Consider the following 14,051-nt stretch of genomic DNA (forward strand, 5'->3'; position numbering starts at 1 on the left):
CTTCTGCAAACCTGAAAGTTTCATAACTGTATACCTCAATGTTTTGTTTGCTCTTTGACCAGCACACACTAAGTGCCCAATAAATTATTGTTGCATGAATAAATAACTGGGGGAGAAAAAGAAAAAATAAAGGGTACTGTAAGTAATTAGGACATGTCCAAGAGAAAAAAAAAACAATTTCACTGTTTATTACAAAAAAATATATTAAAGCATTTGTTTTAATCTAATTAATAAATTATTTGTAGTTAAAATTAATTCCCCATTTTCAACTGAGATTTGGGTATAAGAACACATTCATTCATACAGTCCATGAGGAGAGGGCCTTTTTCTGTATTCATTTTTGTTTATGTATTAAATATTTGTTGAATGAGTAAGAGGATTGGTATAATCGTTATGGAATGCAGTGTAGCTAAGTGTATTTAAAAACATCAAATTGGTTTTTTTTTTGACCCAGTATTTCCACCTAAGAATTTGTCATAAGGAATAGTCCTAAATATAGAAAAGGGTATGTATTTAGAGATATTTTCACAGTGTTATTTATAGGAGTAAAGCATTGGAAACCACCTAAATGCCCAATAAAGTAATAGTTGAAGGAATCATAGTTTATCCACTAGATAGTATATGAGTAACACATAAGCTAAAGGTTAAGATAATATAGTGACTTCAAAAGTGTTCAGAGTATTAGTGTAAATAAGTGAAGAACACAGTTTTATAACAAAATTTGTAAAACCTATCCATAAGAAAAAAAGACTAGAAAGAAATATGTCATACTGTCATGACCACGGGTGATTTCCTTCTCACTCTCCCCTTTTTTTTAAAATATTTTTCTTTAGCATGCACATGTTTTTTTTTTTTACAATTAAATTGCTATATAACATAGCCTATTTCATTTTCAGCACATTTAAATGAATCCTGATCCTTACGTTTTGTAATCAGTGAACTAAAGTGCTGTGTTCTTTGTTTTAGGATGACAGACTCTTTACTGAAAGTTCCCATACTCATGGTTTCGAGCACTCATCCTCTTGGCATGATCACAGTCACTTCCTGTCTAGTCCACGATTTTCACACTTGAATTGTAAGTAATGAAGCCCTATACCAGTCTTTAAATTGGATTTAAGGAAATACAACTCATGGAAAGATTAAAATGTAAGGCAAGTACATAATAGTAATACTCATGTTAGGAATTTGAAGAAATTGTTATTATGAATCATAATTATAGCACCCCCCAGATACATTTCTATTACCCGATTTACTAAAAGGTGTATGGAATCCCTTTTTAGACCTTACACTGCTCAGAAAAACTTAAAATGAATCACCCAAGGTAATCATCTTAATTAAGCAAATGTTTTGTACAGAAGTTCCTGGTAACTGTGGATGAGTGGGTAAAGTCAGTTAGATGATGATATGATAAAAGTTAAATCATCAAAAAGTAGAAAATATTTTCATAGAACTGTTCGGCAGTATAGATCATCTTATGCAAAGAATAAGGATACTAATACTGTTATTAGCTAGATTTCATTCTGTGAATATACTTTAAATGTTGATAAAATGTTATCAGTGTGAACAAGGTATGAATTTTTTGACCAAGTGATACACCATCCCCCTCCATTTACCTCTCTTCTTTCCTGCAATGCTTATTCTTCAAGTCTCAACTTGTATGTAGTATCCTTAAAGAAGCCTTTGGAACCTACAGTTTTAAATATGGTGTCCGTTATGAATGCCCGTCATGCATTTTTCCTTTAAATATCTTCTTAGAATAACGATGGAGTTATTTTTTATTTGAGTGACTTTTTCTTTAATGATTATTCTCTTCACCAAAGAATGAATTCCATGATGAAAGCAGTGTCTGTTTTGTTCACTAGTGTTTCCTCAATGTCCTACTTAGAACATATAGTAAATTCTCAATTAATAGAATGAGTATATGAATTTTTAAGTCCACTTTTATCCAAACCATTGGATCTCAAATGTTATTTAATAATTTCTTATTTAAATAATCATTTAGATGCTCAATTTACCATGGGCATAGAGTTTGTGTATTAAATCTGACAATTCTGTCATTTAAAAAATGTAGGTTGCTATAAAATAAAATACCAAAATAAGCCACAAAGAAATAGGTCAGATCCAAAAGTGATAACTCTCATTTTTGCTGATTTATATTCATGGATTCATTGAATAAATATTTATCAGTTTCAGATAAATGGTTTGGTTTTCATTATATCATGATTATTTTATTCCAAAGGCTGAGCATTTTCTCTTTCCTGTCCTAACCATTTTGCCAAGTGATTTTATATTTCTGCATAAAACCCTTGCTATTCTAATCTGGCAGCTGCCCTTCAATGTAGATTGTATCTCAAGCTGATTATGGTACCTCAAAATCTGATACATGCATACACAAAAGTTTTGTGTTTCATATGAAGAAATGGAAAATCTTACTCAGGTCTGTTGGTCATATGTAACATGTAGGTGGGGAGTAGGGACAAAACACCATGAAACCTCATAGTATCCCACCCATTAAGACATTCAGGGACCTGGAGGTAAACAGTACCATGATATGAGCACAGAGGTCATGGTTCTACTGCTGTTTCATTCTCCCATTATGACTTTCATAAGGCTCTCAAAAAAGGCACCTAGGAAATAGTGGTTAGGAGACATTAGAGGGAAAACATCAAGATTTTTAGAATTTTTATTATTATTATGACAGGTAGTGAAAGAAACTATATCCAGCTTTCCACTCAGTAGCATTTCATGACCAGCTGTGGTCATTTCTCTAAGATCTATTCCTCATAGTTTCTTTATAAATACTTGCTCAAAAGGAAACAAAGTTAAATAAGAATAGGAAACAATATCATTGAGAACATAACCTGGATATGAAAATACTTAGTATAGTCTATATTGTAAGATCTAACTGAAAGATTCAGCTTAAAAATGAAACCTCTTCATTAACTTATTGTTAAATTATTTAATTTATTAATCCATAGCTTATTTTTTACTATTCCTCTTTTTGACAAGTCTAACTTATGATTTTCCTCCATAACTAACCCCTGCTTTCAAGGATACTTTTAAAAATTTAATCATAGGTACCTTATTATTAATCATTTTAAGTGATTGAATTAAAACTTATTTCTAGAGATCAGAGCTATTTTTATTTACTTGTCTGATGAACCTTGAACTTTCTATATGTTTTTTCATAATTTGGTATTTTAAAAGTGGATCAGGATCACCCTGAATATGTCTCCATTTTTGTAGCACAAACAATTCCAGCTTAGTTACAGAAATTATCCTGTCATGTTTCTTTAACCTCCTTTTAAACCTCCAAAATTAAGAAGGAGAAATGTCAAAACCAACAGAGAAAAATGAACCTACAGTAAATTGATCATATGGGGAATAGAATATGTCTTTTTAAAATATCATTAATGGGGATCCCTGGGTGGCGCAGAGGTTTGGCGCCTGCCTTTGGCCCAGGGCGCGATCCTGGAGACCCGGGATCAAATCCCATGTCGGGCTCCTGGTGCATGGAGCCTGTTTCTCCCTCTGCCTGTGTCTCTGCCTCTCTCTCTCTAGCTCTCTCTCTGTGTGACTATCGTAAATAAATTTTTAAAAATTAAAATAAAATAAAATAAAATATCATTAATGTCCTCAGAAATTGAAGAGAAAATATTACATCCATTAAAAATAAGAGCAAGATGCTATGAGAAAGGAACACAATATAAAAGGTCTCAGAAATTTAAAATATGAAAAACTAGAAAGGTGGGAGACAAAGTTGAGAAAACCACAAAGAAAATAGAAGAAAAAGAATGGGGCAATAGGAGAGAAAAGATACTTAGGAAATCCATTCAAGAGAAACAGTACTTGATTAGTGAAAGAACAAATCAAAGGCCAGGAGTCGGCAGGTCAGAAAGGCTAAGCCAGCCCATACCTGTTGTATGGCTGTCATCCTGAGATTTTTCTTCACCCCCCGCCATGTTGATGCCCAAGTTTCTCAGAACACATGCCTTCCTTTGTTTGTCTTAGTTCTTTCTTCTGTGTAAGCCCACCAAAGAAAGAGAGGTAAATGCTTCCAGTCTTTGCATTTCTGCAAATAGATTTCTTCCACTACTCATACTGGATGAGACTTCAGCTGACTATAAAAATCTAGGTTGAAAGTAACTGTCCTTCTGAAGTCATTGCACTATTCTCTTCCAAAATCTAATATTAAAAAAGTTTATGTCTTTTTGTTTTGACCTCCACTCCCTTGAAGTAATCTTCTCCACCACCGCTACTACCCCTACCCCCAGCCCTGGGACCTTTGAGGATCTTCTCTTTAGCCCCAGTGGGTTTTGTGATGATTTGCCTCCCTGTGGATCTTACTTTATTTGCTTTTCAAACAGCTATTTGATGAGTGAACACTTTAATCTGAACACTCATATTTAGTTCTCTCAAATTGATAGAAGAAAGGAAAATCTTTAGAAAATAAAGATGTTAGGTTATTTGACTCAGTTGAGCACTTAGAATATGGCAGATCTCACTGAGTCATTAGAAATCATTAAGGATAGTCACAGAGAAAGAGCAAACAAAAAAAAAAAACAAAATAAAAACACCAGTCATTTAATAACTTTAGGGGAAAAATGGGCAAGAAAAGAAGCGTTGTCATAGTATGCTTCTTAGGTTTGTGTGAGTCATATTTACATAATATTATAAATACTCATTATTGACACAACTAGAAGTTGAAATGTAACTATATAAGGAGGATGAAGTGCGGGGAAGTGGATGGGTGTGAATACGTCTAAAAATGATAAGTCAGAAAATAGCAATATCAGCTTCTTTTTCTTACAAAAATTGAAATAAATACAGAAAAGAAGGCTAAAAGGGTTGATTGTGATTAACTCTGGGGTGCAGAATTGGGGTACTGGGAGGGATAGGGTAGAAGCTGCTACCTTTCTATAGATCTCCTTGGTACTATTTGATAGGTGTATGTACACTTTGGCTGAAAAGGCATCTTATAAAAATAAAATGCTGCTAAGAACACCCCAGCTTTTATGTCTGACTAGCAAGTGTTCGATTTTCTTGTTGCCTTCTCAATGGACATGAAAGCTGGGAGTTGGAGTTTAGAGCAGTTTAGACCTGTACAGAGACATGAAGAGTACATAACTATAGGTGCTGAGGCAGACATGAGTTTATGAGCCCACAGAACAGGCTTCTTCTCACTCAAGTTGGGATTTGTACTGGCCCTTTTGTCTGTGCTGTAGATGCTAAGGCATTCATTCTGCTGACTTAGGTGCCCTGTCAAACTGTGACCAAACTAAAGCGTAGAATCACTGACCATGGAAAAAACAAAGGAAATGGGAAAATACTGCATAATTTGTGGTCTCTGAAATGATCCAGCATTAATGAAAGTTTGTTTTAAGTAGTAATTTATGTCAGCTTTGTGTAGTTCAGGTCAATTCAAGAAAAGGTAGATTCCTTCTGCCAGGAAGAAGGGAAGAAATGTATAAATTGTAAGTTTATATTACCATTGGAAATAGGAACACAGAAATCCATTATTTAGAGCCATGATTACTACCAAATTTATCCTGGCTGGCTAGAAGTGATGGCCGTGATTCAGGACACTCTTTTAGAAGGCTTGGATTCCATTACCTTCAGCCTCTAGACAGTGGGGGCTTAGAAAGAGAGTCTTATAATGCCAGCTTTTGAAACTGTCATTTTTACTTTTTATAAGTAGTGACTGACCACTAGTCTCCATGTATAGCTCCTTTTAGGCTAAAGGAACACAACTCCCAAGACAGGGCCCTCACCCTTGGGGCCAGAAACAGACTGGATTTGAGGGAGGGCTGTAGTAATCTCATGACTTCTTGAAATCTCAAATCCTTTGAGATTAAAATCCCTAATGTTTATGGAGTTGGTATCTCTAAACTGAATTTTAGAAATGAATGCAGATTTCAAATTTTCTGTAATTCTAAAACTGTTGTCAATAATGTTTATTAAAATAAAACCAAAAAGAAAGGACTGTGATTTTTCAAGGGGTGGGGGGAAGTGTTCTCTTCAGATTATTGTAGGATTGGAATGTGAAGCATACATATTAATTTAACTTGATATTATTAAAAAAGTAAATTGAGCAGCCCTGGTAGCTCAGCAGTTTAGGGCTGCCTTCAGCCCAGGGCCTGATCCTGGAGACCCAGGATCGAGTCCCACGTTGGGCTCCCTGCAAGGAGCCTGCTTCTCCTTCTGCCTGTGTCTCTGTCTCTCTTTCTCTCTCTCTCATGAATAAATAAATAAAATCTTAAAAAAAAAAAAGTAAATCAATGAAAATTACTAAAAGGAACTTTCTTTTGCTTTCTGACATCAGTTTACACTGCTATGGAAAGAAAAGTTACTATTCTGTTTGTGTTTTGAGGTGCCTTTTGTGAAGGTTTAAGTCCCTCCTGTGAAAAATAATTTATCCACAGCAAGAACAACACGCTTTTTTCTATGTTGTATGTCAGGATCCACTGACTCACTGAACTGCTTCATATGTAGTCTGCTCAGACTCACAGAATAAAATGCCAAAGATTTGTGGCAGTCAAAATGTAGGGATACTGATAAAGGTAAAAAAAAATTGTTTCTCATCCCTTAGGGATATATTTATTTCATAGAAGCACAACATTTTATAGGCTCATTTCATGTGATAGTGATTTTTGTGTGCATGATAGTCTTTTCACTGACCAGTTACATGTCAGAAATTTTTAAATAACTGAGTTCTGATTATTTCGATTTGCAAGGTACTCTGTAGATACTTTCGAGAAGGCAGCTAGAAAGTCCCCAGTTGACTATCTCTTAAGAATCCCATAAATATATTCACTTCTTCAAACAATATTTACTAAGAGGTTATACAGGAGGCTCTCTGTTAGACCCAGGTGGGAGAAAGGAGCATAGCAAGTGAACCAGATGGAAGATGTCACCTTATCCCAGAGAAGAAACAGGCATTAAGCAAGTAAACAGATGATTTTAAATGATGATTGGTGCTATGAAGGTAAAATGACAAAATACCTGGAACAGACTGCTTTAGATTAGTGATCAGGAGATGATTCCTTTCTGAGGAGGTTACAACTGAGCTGAAGCCTGGATGGCAAGAATCAGCAGAGTTAAAACTGGTTGGGAATAGTTTCCCTGATAGAGGGAGTAGGAAGTACAAAGGTTGCGGAGAAGAACAGGTATGGCCTTCTAGAAAGATGGAGCTCTGAGGGAGGGGGGAGGCGAGGATAAAAGGAGAGAGAGAGGAGGAGAGAAAGGGAGAGAGGTGAAGTTCCAAGGGAGCCTTTTCAGCCAGTCAGATGTTTGAATTTTATTCTGGGTTTCCTGGGGGGCACTGGGGCATGGGGGGAGGGCTTATGTAGGAGAGTGAGTGACATAATTGGATCTACCTCTTAGAAAGATAATTCTGGTTGTGGTGTGGAGAATGCGACACAGTGAAAATGGGAAGAGAGAACATGATGGTTTAGGCTGAGTTGATAGAATGGAGATGGTGTGGAGCCGGAGGCCTGGGGTGAGTAAAGTCTTCAGAATTGACTCTCAAGTGGGATGGGTGGAGCAGATAGGACAAAGGAAGGAGGAAACCAAAGTTTGAGAAACCCAGGCTGAAGGAGATAAGTGTGTCACTTTCTAAGATGGAAAAAGTAAGGAATGGGCAAGCATCAGAGATTAGAAATAAGGCAGGCGGATTTCATGGAAGTAGTTGGACGTGCCCATCTGGAGCACAGTTGAGAGGTAGGCGGTTGTAGAAAAACAGTAAACCTAGATTCCAGATCTAGTCTGTGTAATGAAGAAGATTCTGTAAAAAGAAGGCCCTGAAGATTTCTCCCTCCAAAATTGTCCATGTGCTTTGTATCATTGTGTATTGACCAAACACGCATCTTCCACTCTCAGATACTCTTCAGATCCCTCCCAAATTAGATCCTGTGAATAGATGTTTTCCAAAAAATAGTAAACTTAGTATGTTTATTCCTATACTGAAGGTCTGTCATTTCATATAAAGTTTATAGAAAACTGGATCAGACACTGTGATTACTTACAATTTTGAGTCCAAGAATTCTATTCATCTAGGTTTATTTTTGTCTTTTCTCTCACCTTGTCAGCATTTGCCAAAAGAACAGTTGCTCCAGATTCACCTTCAATCAAGGAAGATGCCACAGGTTTACCAATGGATGGAACGAGTACACAGTCTAAAAAGGAGGAATATGAAAATGAAAAAAGCAAAATGTAATCCATTGTTTCACATGAGTGTTTTACAAGTAACAGAGTATCTGTCCTTGTTGCAGTTTGGCCCAGATTATCTAGCAGACGAATCGGCAACTTCTGCTCTTCAGCATTGCCAAACACTGACTGACATAACAATATATTGGTCTTTGGGAATGATAGAAGTTAAATCAATCCAAGTAAGATCAACTCATGAATGACACACAGCTAACTTATTGACAATTTATACCAGCAGAGAAAGAGAGATACTTTTCACTTTGCATTTTCCTTTTTCAGGTGTGATCAGTCACATTTTTCCAACCATAATTTATATTTATAATTGGGATCTTTTACAAATGACTGGCTAAGAAGGAGAGAAATGAGTTCTCCTTGAGGCCAAAGTTGCCAGCACTTTAGATTCAGAGTGTTTATATACAATTGATTTTTTAAAAATGCTTTCTCCCTAATTTTCACATGTTATAACATGTCATGGAGTTATGCATATATAATATTAGGCAGTCCACTCTATAAATGCTCAGGATTGTTACATCCATCATCTCAGCAGTCTGTTACTACATGCAGTATCTTAAAATTTTATTTCCAATCATCCATTTTTAATAGCAATAAAGAATTTACAAGTGATACCTGAATTGTAGAACACTGTAAAGAATTCATAGCGCAATTTATTTATTTATCTTTCTGTGGCCAAGTATCTCACTGCAATCACTTCAGTCATATTCTGGACTGTCTTTGGGTTTACTCTGACCAAATGCACAGTTACCAAACTCATGTGTTATAAGATCTGCTCTGCAAGAGTTCTCGTATGATCTGGCACTACATACTTTCAGCATCTCAGCCTTTCTCAATATCAAAGTGTTTTTAAGAAATTCTGCTCTTTACATGCTAATCTACCAATGGAGAAAGATTTCTATTAAATGCTAATAGTAAAACATCCAGGAACTGAATCCCACTGGGCCATGTTGGAATATTCTTCAGAGGGACAAGAACAATAAAGCAATACCTTCCTAACTACATGTTGTGTTTGTTAAAGTATACTTGCTTGTTAGATTTCTCATATTTTGTGAGGATGCTTCTCTTTCCACTACCATATGTTTTGGTAATTTACTTTTTATTTGAATATCCAGAAGAAATGGCACTCTTTGTCTATGAACTTGATTGGGGTTGTTACTACAGAACACAGATCTTTTATCTCAAAAAATTACAAAATCTAGGGGATCCCTGGGTGGCGCAGCGGTTTGGCGCCTGCCTTTGGCCCAGGGCGCGATCCTGGAGACCCGGGATCGAATCCCACGTCGGGCTCCCGGTGCATGGAGCCTGATTCTCCCTCTGCCTGTGTCTCTGCCTCTCTCTCTCTCTCTCTCTCTCTCTCTCTCTCTCTGACTATCATAAATAAAAAAAAAAACTTTAAAAAAAAATTACAAAATCTACATAACCTCTGAGAGTACAACCATGCATTTCATCATTTATCCATTACAGAAATATTTTACTGAGTTCCTACTATGGGCCAGTCATTGTGCTAAGGAGGACAAAGGAGACACAATAGCAGCTGTGCGTGACCCAAAGTTTGTTTGACATTAGGAATTCCATTAAAAAAGGAGTGATGTGTTCAGGCTAGCTGGAGAAATTCTGCATTAGACAACATTAAACAGGTTTGGGTTGGTTTTGTCTAACCTCAGGACTTGAAGCCGTTAATGTGCTAATGAGCACTAGGAGGTTCAGTGGGGTAGCCCTTTCTGAAGGAATGGTTCACAGTCCTGATGCTTCTCAGAACCCATAGCATGCTATAGTAATATTGAGGTTATTGCAAAATTATGTCAGTATTTTCATTGATGTTTTGACTAACACTATAATATTTTATCTCCTTGGATCTAAATGACTAACTGAGGAGAAAATAAGGGAGGATATTTACATGTTTCATTTAAATCCTACGGATAAAAGTTAAACAGCTTTCCCCTTAATGCATCAGTAGGAACTCCATGCAGTCCATTCTTTTTAGTAGGAACTGATTTAAACCACTATTCACACATCTGTGGCCATTAAAAAAAAAAAAAATTACATCAGGCCAGTTAGACCTGAAAGTTGAAGGTAACACAGATTATTTACCTGGCAAATCCTTGAAAACATATTAGCTGATGATTTTATAACAGAATGGAGAAGGATCTTATGAAAGACCTTTTTTAATCCGAAAAAAATAAAGCCATTATATCATATTATTGAAGGCCCTGTGCTACTGTTGGATGAATGAAGGTGTCTGACTTTAAATATGGAACACACAAGAACTTCAAAGGCAAAGTCAACTTTTTGTGAGCAACGATTCTGTAAAATTCCTTGGCCCTCTGTTTATATGGAATTAAATCCAAGGACCTGTCTTCTCCGAGGATTTTTCCTATCTCTTGCAGTCACCGTAAGCTCAAGCTGGAAATCAAAAGGAATGCTAAGGAAACACTAATAGCTTGATTTGTAGATTTCAAAGCCAGCAACTGTTTTTCCTTCACTCACCCCTTTGGCAGGATAACTCGTGATATCAGCCCCATTTGAGTTGTGGCTGAGCAGCCATATTGCTTATCGTGCTGGGACACTGGAAAGGATTAACCTTATTCTTGCAGTGAGCCTGGTCCAAGACTTAATTTGAAGATTGACCTTTTTGGTTTAATAATTTTGATTCTTCTGGCCATCTTTCTCCCTAAACACACTAAACTTCCACTGAAGTTACTGAAGGCCACAGAGGAGAGAAACACAGCTGGGAGAAATCTGGCTGGATGTTTTTCCCATTGGCGAAGCTTATTATTATTTCCTTGACTAGTGTCTGATTTAAAGGTTGGAAACCAGTTGGTTATATAACATCTTATGCATCCAGTTTCCCAGAATCACCAGCTTTTCTTATTGTTATAGTTTACATATTTTTACTCATAAAAGATAAAATCTACAGCTTACCAAAACTGTACACATAAAGCATTTAGATTTAAAGGTTACATGGGTTACAAGTGCCTACCTCCTTAGCTAAAAGAGAAGTCCTTTTTTTTTTTTTTTCTATCCCTTCAACTAAGGTAAAAAGCATTTTCCTTTTGAGGCTCTGATCAATGATATGTAAAGTGTACTTAGAGTCACAGTAATTGTATTTTCTTTAATCTCGATTGAATCTTACAGTTAAATAGCAAACATTTTTTTAAAAAATGTAACCAAATTCTTACATATAATTAGATGGTATATATACTTAGCAAACCCTTCTTTAGGAAGGATTTAAGAATCTCAGATTGTTCCTACTCAGAATTTGTACTATAAACCCAACTGCACATCATATAATAGCCAAGAATAGGAATGATCATTGAGTAAATTATTCCTTTTCCAAGATTCTCACACCACCCCTTCCTCAAACTATCCCTCTGTTTCGTCTCCATTTAATTTGAAAAAGAAAGAAAATTTGTGATTTTCATGGCCTTCAAATGAGGAAGTTGTCCTCACGAAGGCATCTGGTTTTCTTGGATCAAAACTAAACCATGAACTGTAAGCTGGAAAGTAAATTTGGGAAAGTTTGTATATAAAAGCATTTCATGCACCAAAGTATGATATAAAAATAGTTACATCTTTCAACTTTTAAGTTCTCAAATGTTTAGCAATAAAAACATCAGCTTATCCCTATTTGAGAAAAGAAATTTAAACCATGAAAGATTCCATTTAGTTTCATTTCCGTACAAAACACGACACATCTAATTTAAGGCTAGGAGAAATGCTTACATCTAGAAACAGAATGTTAGATTCCAAGCCCCCAAACAAATTTCAGAGAAGTCTCCCTTGCTTTTGATTAGTAACAAAGTAAACCAATTTTTCTGCTCTGGTGAAACCAGGCAGACTTTTAAATTCTAACCTCATCTGCCCCCAGCTTAGCCTCTGCTGCTTTATCCACACCTCAGGCCCACATCTTACCGAAATCCAAACCCAACTCAGGTCACCCGTAGTGTTTCACCAGGTCAGCCCCAACTGTTGACCTTTGAAGTCTAATAACTACAACCTACAACGAAGGGGCAGACTGTCAGAGGTTTGTAGCACCTGCGTGTCTTTCAGGGCCAGCCAACTGAAAAAGGATTTAAATGGCAAATGTCTTTGACTCCTCATGGCTGACAGCCTAGGAATATTTCTGTGGCTGGGTATCTTCTGTAACACAGCTTGACTCTGACATGGTACAAAGCCATGTGACAGTTGTGGATGAGAACTTGTTGCCTTGCTCTCTGCAGGAAAATACTGGATTTCTAAACATAGCAGCATGTTAGTTCCCTTTCAGGAAGATAGTCAAAACAATATATAATCCGATGACCTCCACCTTTCAAAATGTAGAATCTTGTACCATTGGGCATAGAGGTGGGGACATGAAAAAAAATTTCCACCATACCCAAAAAAAGAGCCATACCAAACTAGTCGCCTGTAATTCTAATAATAGTTTGCTATGTTTTAAGGCATTGAAGTCACACAATTGCTGTTCCAGAATGAATGCCCTGTCTTTCTCAAACTGGCTGGACATTCATGCCCAGACTGTATCCCATCATCTGTCCATAGATCCCCAAGACTTGACATCCTCTCATATTTTTATTCTTTAGTAAAGCATTTTGACTGGCATTATTTAAAAAATTTTTTTAAGTTACAATTTATTCTTAAATATTGGAGCTCTGTGTCATCTTAGCTATATACTTAACAGGAAATAAAAGATTGGAATACTGGCTTGAAGCAATATTTTTTTAAACAAAACGAGTGGATATTAAACTACCAACAGTTCAGATGTTATAAAAGTAAGAAAATATCTTATTCTGAGGGAAAAGAGGATGATAGTATATGCTCATTAGTCACTAATGGACAGGCTTCTTTTAATTCTGATTTAATATTTTAACTTTAAAAAAAAACAATTCTAATTTTATAGTACCAGGTTTTCTATCAAGTTACAGTTTCCTTTTTTTTTTCTTACAAATTTTTCATTTTAAAGTCAGGTGTATTTTTGAAGACCTCAGGAATTCAACTGGCTTTTAAAACACTTGGTCAACAAGGTGAAAATCTGTACTTTGAGATAATGTATCTCTCTTTGTTCTTGAAATACTCTATTTCAACTAGAAATATTTCCTCCAAGTATCTGTCTCTCTCACTTCTTTCTTTGGAATTCATAGTCATTTCTTCAAGGATCTTTGGACGCAGCTTTACGTCCTTTACTTGGGCCAGCCTATAGAGTAGAGTCATGCTTGGTTGTCCTGTGCCTGCATTTCAAGACCTCAGAATAATGACGACCATAGTCAGTGAAATTAGTAATTAATTGATTTTTTTTTCTAGTGATGTAGGCTGCTCTGATAACGAGGGGTGAAACACTTCTTTTGGTAAAACAAGATTGTTTCTCTTCACCATTGTGTGTGATGCACAGCTATTTTTTAGAGGAATATTTATATGTACTTCATATATCAGGAGAACCTATTTATGTCACCTTTTTTATCTGAAAGCCGAAAGAGCAGTTCCCAAAATGTGTGTCACGTTACACATAGGATTTAAACTCTAAGTTTCTAAGATATCCCCTATACAAGGTTTCCCCCCTCCCCCCAGCTCTTGAAGCCAGCTATTATCAGATCATCCTGCATAACTCGTATTCAGTGTTATCCCTAGGGTAGTGGTAATGCTACTTTAGATTTTGTTTGTCCATTATTGCTGAGCACTTAGCTGGATAAGGGAATGAAGGGTGGCAGGACTTCTGTAAAATGATATGAGCACAGAGGAAGCTGGGTTGCCTTCAACAGCACACATTTTAAACTGTTTACTTGAAAGAAAAAACTGCGGTAGCACTACATCCTTTATCTGATGCAGGGTCCTGGCGC

The 14,051-nt window shown here is 36.2% G+C and overlaps 1 protein-coding gene across 4 annotated transcripts in view; it reads left to right on the forward strand.

Moving 5' to 3' along the window:
* The window catches only part of CEP128 (centrosomal protein 128), a 396,245-nt gene extending 387,026 nt beyond the window's left edge, over positions 1 to 9,219 (forward strand). For all 4 annotated transcript variants that reach the window (XM_055304558.1, XM_055304557.1, XM_055304559.1 and 1 more), the window contains 2 exons: positions 967 to 1,075; positions 8,088 to 9,219. In XM_055304558.1, coding sequence (XP_055160533.1) covers positions 967 to 1,075; positions 8,088 to 8,215 — 237 coding nt within the window. In that variant the 3' untranslated portion in view covers positions 8,216 to 9,219. The remainder of the gene's footprint in view (positions 1 to 966; positions 1,076 to 8,087) is intronic.
* Positions 9,220 to 14,051: the final 4,832 nt, after the last annotated feature.

Source organism: Nyctereutes procyonoides, unplaced genomic scaffold (genome assembly GCF_905146905.1).
Source record: "Nyctereutes procyonoides isolate TBG_1078 unplaced genomic scaffold, NYPRO_anot_genome, whole genome shotgun sequence".
Taxonomy (NCBI): Eukaryota; Metazoa; Chordata; class Mammalia; order Carnivora; family Canidae; genus Nyctereutes; species Nyctereutes procyonoides.